The sequence below is a fragment of the Gadus morhua genome, chromosome 1 (assembly GCF_902167405.1).
Source record: "Gadus morhua chromosome 1, gadMor3.0, whole genome shotgun sequence".
Classification (NCBI taxonomy): domain Eukaryota; kingdom Metazoa; phylum Chordata; class Actinopteri; order Gadiformes; family Gadidae; genus Gadus; species Gadus morhua.
In genome coordinates, this window is record NC_044048.1 from 26,843,081 (window position 1) to 26,856,428 (window position 13,348).

Here is a 13,348-nt window from a genome sequence, read left to right on the forward strand (position 1 = left end):
TGTGATGCGATGTGTTAGATGATGCTGTGAAGTTACTATTCTGGTGAGCGATGCAATTAAAATATTTTCACAATGAGCGAGGACATGGCACGGCCATCTGGGGTTTTACTTCAGCCTTCGGCCAATTGGAAGTATTTATGGTTGGTGGAAGTATACTTTACAAGACTTGGCCTTGTAAAGCCTTGCTATCCATTTGCTTTGATGGCACGTTTCAGTAGCTGGCGGGCTGAGAGTGTGAGTGTTTGTGTTTGTGTGTGTCAGTGTTTGTGTGTGTGTGTGTGTGTGTGTGTGTGTGTGTGTGTGTGTGTGTGTGTGCGTGTGCGTGTGCGTGTGCGTGTGTGTGTGTGTGTGTGTGTGTGTGTGTGTGTGTGTGTCTGTTTTTTGTGGGTAATGGTGGTAGACCTGCTGGCAGACAGTGATACACAAACAGACACATTGTGTTTGTCTCTCTCTCTTTCTTTCTCTCTCACACACTCTCTCTCTCTCTCTCCCTCCCTCTCATCTCTCTCCATCTCTCCTCACACATTTAGAAATGTACTTGTTCATGTCCAGTGCTGTTTGTTGCATCATTTGCCTATAGTGAATAGCCAAACCAATATATATATTTAATCTTCTTTTTGGAACACGAATACTTGCATTTTGCCACGATTTTGCAACATGGCTGCCTATTAGTTTCTCCATATAGACTATGTTCGTTAATGTCTTAGAGTCGTTTTATAACCCATCCTGGCGCTCACTTGAGATACATGTGTATTTCAATCAGTGTTCAATAGAGTTCTTATGTAATGAAAGAAAACAGTTCCAACCATCATACCAAATAGACTACCAACCCACTCCAGATGAAAGTGGGCGGTGCCTAATGGAATATTAAAGGGGACATATTATGGTGTTTTCCCAACAAGTAAACATAGTAATTGAGTTCCAGAAAACATGTTTTTGAAGCTGTTTGCTGGAAATAGCTTTTAGGAAAAAAAATATCGTCTACCGCTATTCCCCTCTGTTTCAGTCCCTTCAGAATGCGCTGTTTCTGGTGTTTGTAGCATTGATGCAAATGAGCTGCTGCCCATTGACCAATGAGCTGTCAGACTGAACCACAGCATCGAGGAGAAGGGGTTGTTGCTGTTTGCTGACTCCTGGAGTTCTATATCTATATAATATAATATAACATAATAATCATATTATACACAGGTATTTATATAATCTATCTAATATCACGGCCAAAAGCTATGTGCCCTTGGATGATATAATGAATAATAAAGACTGTGTCTGACGTCTCTGGTACTTCCACAAGTAAAGACTCGTAGTAGGGGATGTCTCGGCCATGGTTGAGAAGAATTGGGGGGAAGGAACTTTGGCATTGACTCTCTGAAATCCATGAACTGCGACATGGAGAAGAAAAGGATTGTACTCCGGGAGCTGAGCTGCCGGACTGCCTCCGAGCTCCCCGTGCAGGAGCTGCCGGCCGCCGTCGAAGCCGTCCGGCCGCTGTCCGGCAGCTCGGGCGGTGTACCCGGGGAGCTGAACTGGCGCCGAAGCTAGGTGGCAGCTCCGTTGGACGAGCAGCTCCGGCTGGGGTAGCTCGGCGGCAGTCCAGCAGCTCAGCTCCGGGAATACAATCCCTTTCTACACCATGGGTCTCCTCCTCCCGACTTCCCTTCGGCGGCAGCTCCTGTGGGGTGAGCTCGGCGCCAGAGAAAGGGATTGAACTCCCGGAGCTTAGCTGCAGGGCGCCGAGTTCCCCCCGCCGGAGCTGCTCGTCCGCTGGTCCACACAATCTTAGCAATGCTCTGATTGGAGGGGAGTGGGGAAGTGGGAGGTAATATTCGAATTTCCCCCTTCCTACGTAGGAGGGGGCGCCGAAACTGACTCGCTCGTTTGGTAGCTGGAGGCGGGCTGCTTCCAGAAATGCGTATCTCACTCAAATAATCATGTACAGACTTATTTCAAAGTTTGTATGCGTGTGGGAGCACCATCTACCCACAACAACACCCTAAATCCCAGGAAAAGTGCTGTTTTCATAATATCTCCCCTTTAAATGGAGCAGTCTCTCTCAGAGAGACTGTTGATCTGATCTTAAATACATTGCAATTTCTATTTTACTCATTTCTTTGCATATGTTTTCTTTTACTTATCTATTATTTTATTTTATTGTATGACAATGTTTATATGTGAAGCACTTTGAGTCTGCCTTGTGTATGAAAAGTGCTATATAAATAAAGTTGCCTTGCCTTGCCTTGCCTTCTAGTGTTGGGAGAATGGGCGGGGCTTGGGCAGGAGGTGTGGTTCTAAACCAGATACCAGCAGTGGTATTGGTACAGCCTAGCCTTCCACACTGGTTTGTTGAGGGTGGCGTCAACATGAACATAATGATCTTGTTTGGAGCCAAGCTGTCTGCGTCAGGCTAACTGTGCATTTAACACCAAGATATCTGTATATTTAAGGGAATATGCCGAGACGGCTGTTAATTGCCGTTTGCCTGCCTTACCCAGATGTAGACTTATTGTTTAAATTCCAATTTCATCATTGTGCGATCAGAAGGGATGATAATCAGCTTCTTCTGGCTGAACAGTCTAGGTGTAGGGTAACATGCCAGCGGCGCATCACATAAAGCCTAATAATAACAGTGCAGAATATAGTGCCAAATTATCAGTGTGTTATTGTGTTGGTACTGGCACTTATTTTGAATAAGTGACTATTTGAAATCTTTGTAAAGTAATTCAAAAGTGAATTCCCATCACATTGATAGGAGTAGCGCTATTGTAACTCTGCAGGTTGGGAAGCAAATGGTTACCTAGCGAACATCCCTTCTGGCTGCATAATGACGAGATTGTAATTAAACAGCTCTTCTGATTCTTGATCAGACAGGCCGACGCCAGTTTCCAGATCCCGCACTGTACCCCTTTAAGCAAGTTTGGTCAAGGTTATGGCACAAACTGAAAATACTTCATTCTGATTAAAATAACTTTGATTGAAGAACAAAAGAATCATGTCGTTAATTTATCAACAATCACAGGACAATCACACTAGCATTTTTATGAGAAATAGTTGTGGGTATAAATAAAATAAAGAATACAAATAAAATTCTCATGAGCCAAAAAAATACGATATTTCGTGTTCAGTTTGGTCAACGTTCAGTCACTCTGATACAAACCCTCAATCCAGGCTCTGAAGCTAGGGTGGTCCTTGAGATTGTCCAGTAGGGCTTCACAGCCCAACAGAGAACCTCTTGTATCGATGCTCGTCCTAGAGGGCATTCAAAGACCCACCTCCCTGAGGAATACAGCCAATGTAATATCAGAGTGTATACCGGTTCTATGCTGTCCAATCAACATACAGCTGAATACATCTTGACTAGGCAACCCTTTTTGAATGTGCTCAATAATAGTAAGAGTAAAAAACACAATGAGAAAGGCGATTAAGGAGGTGACAAGCACTTCAGAAGGATGGACTAATGGAGGGAAAAATGCCTAAGGCTACATGGACACACACACAAGCACACACACACACACACACACACACACACACACACACACACACACACACACACACACACACACACACACACACACACACACACACACACACACACACACACACACAAACACATATACAAACACAAACACACTAGCCTCCGATACATTAAAGGGAGGGACATTAAAGATGGGACAGGAAGGATGGGACAGGAAGTGGGAAGAAAAAAGATAATCCCTGATCCTTTGAGAGGTGTGTTAAGAATAGCCTGCAGACATAGGCTGGGATCACCAGCAGGGACCAGCCCACCCCCTCCACTACCCCCTTCACCCCCTCCCTTAGTCCCCCCCTCCCTCCATCCCCCCTCCTCTTTTTCTCAGCCATAATACACAATGCCCTCCTCTCTTGTCCCCCTCTCAACCCCCACCCCGTGTTTTTTTTCCCTGTAGCCTCGCACTCCCTCCCACTCTCTCTCTCTCTCTCTCTCTCTCTCTCTCTCTCTCTCTCTCTCTCTCTCTCTCTCTCTCTCTCTCTCTCTCTCTCTCTCAGTCGCGGTGCCACACACCCCTGTCTCTGCCTCTGTGGATACCATGTAGGCTAGCACCAAACGCTAAACCCCCAACACGCTAACACACACCCACGGACAGGGAGAGAGATAGAGAGAGGGATAGAGATTACGCTATCAGACTTTTCCCCTGCTTTTCTGCACAAGAAGAGACGACTCCCATCTTGTTTTTATCCCTGCTTAGAGAGAGAGATGTTGTCGTTCTACCAACAGATCACAAGATTCTTCTACACAGGAGAGACAGGTTGATGTTCCTGGAAGGCTGGAAGAGAGACAGAGGTTGATGGAAACATAGGTAGAGAGAGAGAGCAAGAGAGAGAGAGAGAGCGGGGGGGGGAAACAGATAAACAAAGTGAAGAGGATAGATTAACACACTCTTATGAAAGAAGGGCGGGGACAGCAGCCAGCTGTAGCACCCGCTCTACCGAGTGGAGGGAGGGGTGGAGAGATACTGACAGCCAGCGGGGAGGGAGAGAGAGAGAGAGAGAGAGAGAGAGAGAGAGAGAGAGAGAGAGAGAGAGAGAGAGAGAGAGAGAGGGAGAGAGAGAGTGACAGTCAGTGGAGAGAGAGAGAGAGAGGGGACAAGGGAGCCCAGCAGAAAATAATTTAATATATCATGAGGTGGAGGAAAGAGAGGGTGGATTGACGGTGAGCTAGAAAGAGAGAGAGACAGAGAAAAAGAGAGAGGGAGCGCTAGAGAGAGAGCGAGAGAAAGGATGTAGCGGCGTATCCTTGCCGGCTCGCTGCACATTCACACACATACACGCGCACAAACACACACACACACGCGCGCGCGCGTGCAGGGCACACACACATCCCCGGTCCGGATAATTCTTTACCGCTGCTGAAAGAGGTGGAGAGAGAACGGGAGGAGAGCAATCGGTAAGCGACCTATCTCTCATCCCTCCATCCATCCATCCCTCCATCCCTCAACACCATCCATCGGTCCAGCCATCCATCCATCCATCCGACATGTCCGTCTAGCTGTTCATTTCTATTCGTTAAGCGCTCCATCTCATTGCAGTAGACAATGGATTTTCTTTGCTGGGGGGGGGGGGGGGGTGACAAGAGTGTCCTTCTCTCCTCGGGAGACTAGCATGTGACTCGGAGTGCCTTAGCGTGTGTGTGTGTGCAAGCGTGTATGTGTGAGCCTGTGTGTGTGTGTGTGTGTGTGTGTGTGTGTCTGTGTGTGTGTCTGTGTGTGTGTGAGCCCTGCAACATTAATTGCTGTTGGTTTGATCCCTAGCCTGGTCCCTCGCGTGTCATAGCCAGGGATTGTGTCTGTGCATGTCTGTGCGTGCGTGTGTGTGTGTGTGTGTGTGTGTGTGTGTTGGGGGTGGTGTGCAACCTGCTAGCGTGGCTAGTTACCAGCGGCTACCGCTGACAGACTTCTGTGTTCTGTGTCTGTCCCTGAAACACTGAATCCCCCCATCCCCCCCTTAATGTAGGAAGAATTGCGACGGCGTTTGTGCGCTTGTGTGTCTGTATGTTGTTCTTGCCTTTGTGTGTGTGTGTGTGTGTGTGTGTGTGTGTGTGTGTGTATGCATGCGTGCGTGCGTGCGTGCTTGTGTGTGTGTGTGTGTGTGTGTGTGTGTGTGTGTGTATGCATGCGTGCGTGCGTGCTTGTGTGTGTGTGTGTGTGTGTGTGTGTGTGTGTGTGTGCACATGCTAGCTCGTGTCTGGATAGCTAGCATGTGCTATAGGCTGCATTTCAAGGTATGCAAAGACGCCCGTAGACATCCTCCTGTCTGATGGATTTGTTGTGTGTGCGCATGTGTGCGCTTGAATGTGTAGCGCTCCGTGTGTGTATGTGTGTGTGTGTGTGTGTGTGTGTGTGTGTGCGTGCGTGTGTGTGTGTGCGTGTGTGTGTGCGTGTATATTACATGCGTGCATCTTGTCCCCTGCTGGTGATGCGCATTGCTAAAGAGGACCGAACAGAGAGAGAGAGAGAGGTAGGGGAGGGAGAAAGCGGAAGAGAGACATTAAGGCAAGGTGTGACTCTGGCTCCTCGTCTTCCAGCTCAAACAACACTCTCCACCATCACAGCATCACAAAGCAGAGAGAGAGAGAGAGAGAGATAGTCGAGAGAGAGAGCGAGAGACATGCGTCCTGAACTGGACGATGGTATGTGGACATCATTGGTGTTGTTATTGGTTATTTACAGCCGTAGCATGTGTATGTGTGTGTGTTAGTGTGCATGTGTGAATTCAAATAATCACTGCATCGATAAACCCTGATAGGTATACGATGTATAACCCTGTCTGTGTCCTGCATAAGCCACGATTGGATTTTGAAATGGAAAGCTAACTGCATTAGCATTCTCGCTTGCCTTTCGCTCTTGCTTCCGTTCTGAGCTTTGGTAGTTAGCAAAGGCAGCTAATGTGGTGCTAACATCGAAAACAGTATTTTTTGGTAGTTATGGAAATGTGCTGAAAATGGATCATTGCTCTTTGTATTTGATGTGTTGTGAACCAGATGAACGGTAGCTGGGTTGCCATGGCCACCACCAGGCCAATCCCACCTCCATCCCACCTGTCGTGAGTCAGAGGCTCACTGACCTTTTTCCATTAAATGACTTCCCTCGTTAGTATTGGTCACTTTTCTGTTCAATGGGCGAGAATTGACAACAATACCATAAATTAAACAAACCTCTGAATCTAAATTCTTTGGATTGTATGACATGTTAGTGTCTGGGGTTTAGTCAAGTCAAGCCAAGTGTTGATGTGATGTGTAGTATAATACACAACAACATGACAAAATTATTCTGTACTCATTTTATTCTCATGACCATGATTTTCATGAGAAATGATAGTGATGATAAACAAAACAAATGACGGCTTAGATCAAAAGTAGCACTGATAAGGCTAGGTATCCATACACATATACAAACACAAGGGGCATACAGCACAAACAAACCACGTGAAGTTGGGACTTGACCTTGGCCGAGTCTGGGAGTGTTTCTGGTGCTGAAGCGTTTCCACCGCTGCCACGGATCACGGACCACGGCCCACCGCCCAGACCCAGACCCAGGCACTCAGAGAGGCCCAGACATTACTTTATACCCACCGGGCTCCTCTGCTGAGGTGACACGGCACTTTCCCATCCAGTGTCCTTGTCTGTCCCTCTCCCCCCTCCCATCCTCCATCCTCTCCCCCACCCGCTCCACCCTCTCCCCGCACGAGCAGACCCGACCCGAAACTCTGCAAGTCTCTGCGCTCCGAGGCGGAACCGGACACGTCTCTCTCTCTCAGGCCCCGGATATCGGGAGCATTGGGTTCTATTTTTACAGTCCCACCAGCGCTGGGCCGCTCATGCAACATGAGTCACCGCCGCCCTGCCTATTGATCCGCGCCTGGGCCCGTTCCTCAGCCTTTATGATCCCGGTGCGATGTGTTGTGCGTGGCTCCCGCTGCACGTCTGCCTCGGTTCCTCCGACCGGATTATTACCCTGCCGCTATTATTAGCAGCTCACAACCCGGGCCTGTTTAACGGCTCCCCGTCTGCAATGCAGTTGTTGTTCTGGGGGACAGGGGGGGAAGGGGGTTTGGAGGTTGGACGGGGGTGATGATGACCAGTGCCGGGGTCGTGGTCGGCGCCGTCGAAGGTCTAATTAGATCTGGGGTCTTGGACCCCCCCGCAGGTGGCCAGGAAACCGCCGGCCCTGCTCAAGACGAGGAGAATCACAACGCTGACGTGTGTGTGGTGACGCAGTGCGAGGTAGCAACACGGTGTGATGAGTAGGAGGGGAGAGATCAGGGTCGGGGAAGGGGGTCTCTGGCTTCAGGAGCCCTCAGACGTAGGCCCCGGCGGTGCTATCGGTGATCTCATTGGTGTATTTGTGGCCCTGAAATGCGAGGGTGGATAAAAACACTAATTTCTGTTTAGACGAAATAAGCAGACATCCTAAAAACAACTTTTGTGTCCGTAAGGGAGAAACATGCTTCAGCCCCTGCTAACGCATGTTTACCAGGTACCTATCAGTTGTCCTTCAGCACGTCAGCATATTAGCAGGTAGATTGTTCTCAGTTTCACTTGTAAATCGCTTCGGATTACATTAAATGAGTTCAACAAAAAATGCGAGTCTCAAAGTATGTTGTGTCAGGCCTTGTAACTTGTAATACATGCCTTGCCTGGAGGCTGCGGACTCCACTTCTCTTTTCACGTTGGCCTGTGAAGCCCTTGAGATTGTAAAGTCATGAGTAATGATACAAGTGAGATAAAGGACTGTATAAGTAGTAGTGAGTGATAAAGAACCTAATCAGGTGTGTCTTGGCTCCACTGGGCATGGCTCAACTGGGAGGTCAGAACAAGAGTCAAAACAGTGTTTATTTCTTTGTATACAGTTAGAGAATATGTGATGCTAATCTTTTGAGAAACCTTGGTAATGTGCTCCTTCTAACAGAACCATACTGGGCCCCCTGCTGTTGTCCTGCACGGTAGATAACATCAGAACAATGAACTTGAATCCCAATCTGTCTTATTTGTTATCACAGTGGAACGTACAAAGTCCCAGTAAAAGGAGGCCCTGACTGAGTCTCTTTCCTGTTTCCTCTCTCTCTCTCTCTCTCTCTCTCTCTCTCTCTCTCTCTCTCTCTCTCTCTCTCTCTCTCTCTCTCTCTCTCTCTCTCTCTCTCTCTCTCTCTCTCTCTTTCCTGCTTCGTTGTTATGGAACTCTCCTAGGGAGAGTGTGTCTTTCTGTCTTGCACGACAGAAGTAAATGAAATGACACAACCTGCATCCTAGGTACATCATCTAGTTCCTAGTTATTTTGTTTATTTGCCTAAACAATCAATTCTACCAGCGACATCCTCCCTTGCCCACCGAGGACAAAGACCCCTATGTTGCTATTACTCCCTCCTTTCATCCGTGTATCTGTCTTTTTTTCTACAGCAGTCGTAGAGACCTTTACCCTAAGTAACTAAGAAAGAAGGCTGTCAACCATATAACACCCCAATGATTGTCAGCTAGGCCTTAAGCAAGTAACATTAGCTCTCTGCTATTGGTCAGCTGTAACGGGTGACGTGATGTCTAAACAGGCTGCATTAGATCACAGTATTTATCTTTTTAATCTTTTATCTTCCCAAGCGTCCTGTTAGTCTGATGACTGAGTCCCACACGGTGAGCCAAATGATGAACGAGTAGGAGTCGATTCAGGGTTTGGTGTGGCTGTGGGCAGTAGCTTCCTTGTTTGTGCCGTGTAGGTCTCCTAGTCTGCTCGCCAACATCGAGCAGCAGTCGAGAAGAGAAGGGGGCACAAGGGCTGGACAAGGAGCTTCTACCGCTTTGTTCCCCAGCAGCTTTGTCTCTTAATGTAGTGAACAGGGGGGGAAGCTAAGGACAATGACATCACTCTGTTGGCAGAGCCAAGCAATGCGTCGCTCTGGGGACCCTGCCTGGTGTTTGGCAGGCGGAGAGCTCTGTACCGTACAGAGTGGGGGTCCTCAGTGGCACCAGACAGGACTCGGCGGCTCACAGAGGGGAAACGCAGTCCTGATCTGTTGTCAACATCAGGCAGGGGCAATGGGGCGAAAACAGCGAATCTGTTGTTGACCTCATACATTTTGTGTCTCTCTCTCGGTGGTGTTTTTTCATTTGCGGGAGCTGTTTGACGTTTTGTTTTTGGGTGCAGCGACAGGCGCTCTGATGCATGCACACTCCCACACAGATCCGAATGGAAAGCTGTTTGCTCTTAAGCATCTCAAAGAGAGGAGCAATTAAACCGATTCCAGGCACAGCATTGATATGCATACAACGGATACGTATACAACTGTAAGATTGGTATTATATGTGTAGGAAGTAGGAACACGTGCAATCACAGCATGATTCATCACCTTGAGATAGCTTTAATCAAACCTGCTCTATAGATAAAAGGAATTCCTTGCCAAAAATGTTCAAGATATTCCTATTTCCCATAGTTCACATTGATCAAATCGAAAGCGATACAGAAAATGAAGCCGCCGGAATGTGTTTGAGGGTCCATAATTGTTTTAATATTCAAACACAAACTTCAAACAGCCGTAGATATATTAACTCTCACAGTATCCGGTCAGCGCTGTTCTGTAATGTTGGATTTATACTAGAGCTGTCAGTTAAACGCGTTATTAACGGCGTTAACGCAAACCAAATTTAACGGCGTTAAATTTTTTGGCGCGCGATTAACGCAATTATTATTATTTTTTTTTTCTTTGGCTCAAAACAAAGAAGCAGTAGCCTGACTGCTATGTTCAAATGACATTTGTTCAAAGCAGTCGTTTAATTGCACTATAGGCTCTTTTTTTGTATCGTCCTGTTTTGATCAGTGTATATGGCAATGTTGTTATCAATAAAAAAATCATTTGCACAAGGCAAGCCGATGCACTTCACCATGTTGATGAGAGAATTAAAATGAGAAGAATTATGGGACAAAAAAATCAAGGGATATTTAGCATAGAAAAATAATTTGCGATTAATCGCGATTAATTAGAGTTAACTATGACATTAATGCGATTAATCACGATTAAATATTTTAATCGCTTGACAGCTCTAATTTATACTGAATATTTCTATTGGGAAAGGAGAGTTACTAGAGAGGAGAAGACATGATTCTTTCGCACATTAACACTACATTGGCTAAAACAGAAAACTAAGGTCAATAATGACAATTATAAAGACAGCATGCTACCAGCTACACACACTCATTGCATGTGGAGCAAGCACTAGCATCACGTAATGCAGGAAAAGCAATTGATCTCAGAGGCCGAAGCATGTACCTAGCCCCTGCGGACAGGCTCACAGATAAACACACATATACACAGATACACACGCACACACACACACACACACACACACACACACACACACACACACACACACACACACATACACACACACACACACACATACACAAACACACACGCAACCCTATAGTTGATCCAGTCCTCTTGGCTTTCAGGTGTGCTTCTTTGTCCGTACTGACCAATGTTTTATTGGTTTAATGTTATGAGAGCAGCTTTGATTGCTTCGAAGTCTTCCAAAAGATCACTCATGAATGTAACGTAACTATCGAAGGCACTGTGCATCATGTGTATGTCTTTTTTCTGTAGTTTCATGTAATTTGCTCAAGAAGGGGTCATAGGACACATGGTCTCAGACGCTGTTATGGTTACCAACGCGTAAGAGAGCCTTGGACAGACAAAGTGCCCCTCTACAGTTAATCTCATTCCGAATCCTGATCGCTCATCAATCAAACCAACTGTCTTCCGGTCCCTACCTGTCCAATCCCACAAATCTCTCTCTCTCTCTCTCTCTCTCTCTCTCTCTCTCTCTCTCTCTCTCTCTCCCCCCCTCTCTCTCTCTCTCTCTCTCTCTCTCTCTCTCTCTCTCTCTCTCTCTCTCTCTCTCACACACACGCAAGGGTATAAGTATCACCTGTGAGTCAATCAATACATGACGTTACTATATCCTTTTGTCCTCTCCACACATGTAGAAGCAGCTCTGTAAAAGCTGATACATGATGTACACAACATGGATCGTATGAAATAGCGACCACGAGTTATGGAGACAGAAAACTGAAACGTGCATAGCATTTAAAACCCACCCTCGATGTAATTAGCTCCCAGCTCCCAAAAACCTAGTTCATCCCATAGTTATGATGACGGGATGTCTCAATTTGTCCTTGATCGTTCCGGTTCAAATGTGGGTGTACCGAGTCTGGAAAATATCTGTAAAAACGTGATTGCAACATTCACTACCAAATTGTACTGGTTTCACTATTATTCAAATAATAACCTTATTATACATGTTTTCAGTGCTTACTTAGACATATATATCGTGTTCTGTCCTACTCATTATTACCCTACCCAATCAAAGACATAAAATGCACCACAGGTCTGAGTCCAACACTGATTTATCTACATCAATCAATCACTGTGAAGTTGTCAAGGCTGTTACTGGCCTACGATGCTGGCTCCGTCTAACAGGGTCTGTTGGTACACTCACGGTGAGCTGCCATGCCAAGGATAAAGTCGCCTTCCCTCAAGACCCTCAGCAGGCTTTTATTTTGTGAAGAAGCCGCCAATGAAAATACCGCTTCTGCCAACACTGCAAGAGAGATTTACAGTCACGCAGAGTGGAAGTGCCGACATAAAAGATCATATTAAGAGGGCCAAACATAAGCAGTGGTTTCCAAGCGATGGGTGCTGAAGTGGTTGTGCGCCATGCTGATGTAAACGACCTTTGCTGCATGCATAAGCGCATAAGAGTGTGCGTGCATGAACATTCGGCCGGTCCCGGTTTTGAGGTTTGTAAATGCGGTCCCCCCTACTCATAGTGCAATGACTTTGGTGCAGAGGCTGCCCTCTGCATACAGTGATTTGCTAAAGGGCTGCCGGCCAAAGCCCCAGGCCAACCCCGGTCTTCCCAGTTAGATAACAAGGCCTAAGATGACCACACAGCGGGGGCAAAGACAAACTATTGGCGGAACCAGCGAGCCGTTTCCCAAAGGGTTAGCGTTGACGTTTATCAGGCTAATGGCTTCCCTGAAGCCGCCCGCTTCCGAGCGGAAACCTGGTCCCTCGGAATGGAGGGAACGAACGTAGTTGATGAGATAGTGGCCGTGTAGCGACGTTGTAGCGTTAGCTTCTAGGTGTTAGCACAGCACAATTCTGAGCAATGTTCTGCTTAGCCACGCACGCGTTAGCTAGGACCGGAGAGTGTAGTGGCTAGGGTGTCTTACCCTCTGCTCAAACTTTATAGCCGTTGATCCCGAATGTCCTCAGCATACCTGTATGTGCCCTTGAGCAAGATGCCAAAGCCGCTACCTGGTCCTTAATGACAGGTATATGGTTGGTCTCTCTATGAAAACATCTGCTGTAATGACTACGATAGTAACATGTAAGAACAAGAACACAGACTAACTTAAGTAAGACTCAATCTACTCTATGTAGCCCTGTACCCAGTGTAGCAATGTAGTTAGTGTAGCACTGTAGCTAACGTACCAATGTAGAAGAGTAGCCATTGATCAAATTGATTCTAAGCCTGTCGTCCGATATTAATTGGACTTGTTGCCTAGCAAGCGATTTCTAATATTGTTGACGGTCTTGTAACATCCCATCCTCCCACGGTCCTGATCCAGCCCAGGGTTTTGATCCGATCAGTAAGACCCAAACACACAACCTGGCCCAGTGGCACACTAAAAATACTGCTCATCCCCCAAGACAAATGAAACAGCCCCATCCATCAGGGTATTCTGAGCTCTGTGTTTAGGAGCTGTCAGTCACTGGCGGTCCGTGGTCCCGTCAGCATCCAGCCAGCTGATCTCTCTCATTAGCTGAT

The 13,348-nt window shown here is 46.9% G+C and overlaps 1 protein-coding gene across 4 annotated transcripts in view; it reads left to right on the forward strand.

Moving 5' to 3' along the window:
- Positions 1 to 13,348, forward strand: part of prkcz (protein kinase C, zeta) — a 76,503-nt gene that overhangs the window by 6,251 nt on the left and 56,904 nt on the right. Inside the window, exon 1 of one of the 4 annotated variants that reach the window (XM_030356812.1) lies at positions 5,709 to 6,160. The exons of the other annotated variants lie outside the window; for them this stretch is intronic. Coding sequence (XP_030212672.1) covers positions 6,139 to 6,160 — 22 coding nt within the window. The 5' untranslated portion in view covers positions 5,709 to 6,138. Of the gene's footprint in view, positions 1 to 5,708; positions 6,161 to 13,348 lie in introns of those variants that run through there. 4 annotated transcript variants of the gene reach the window in all.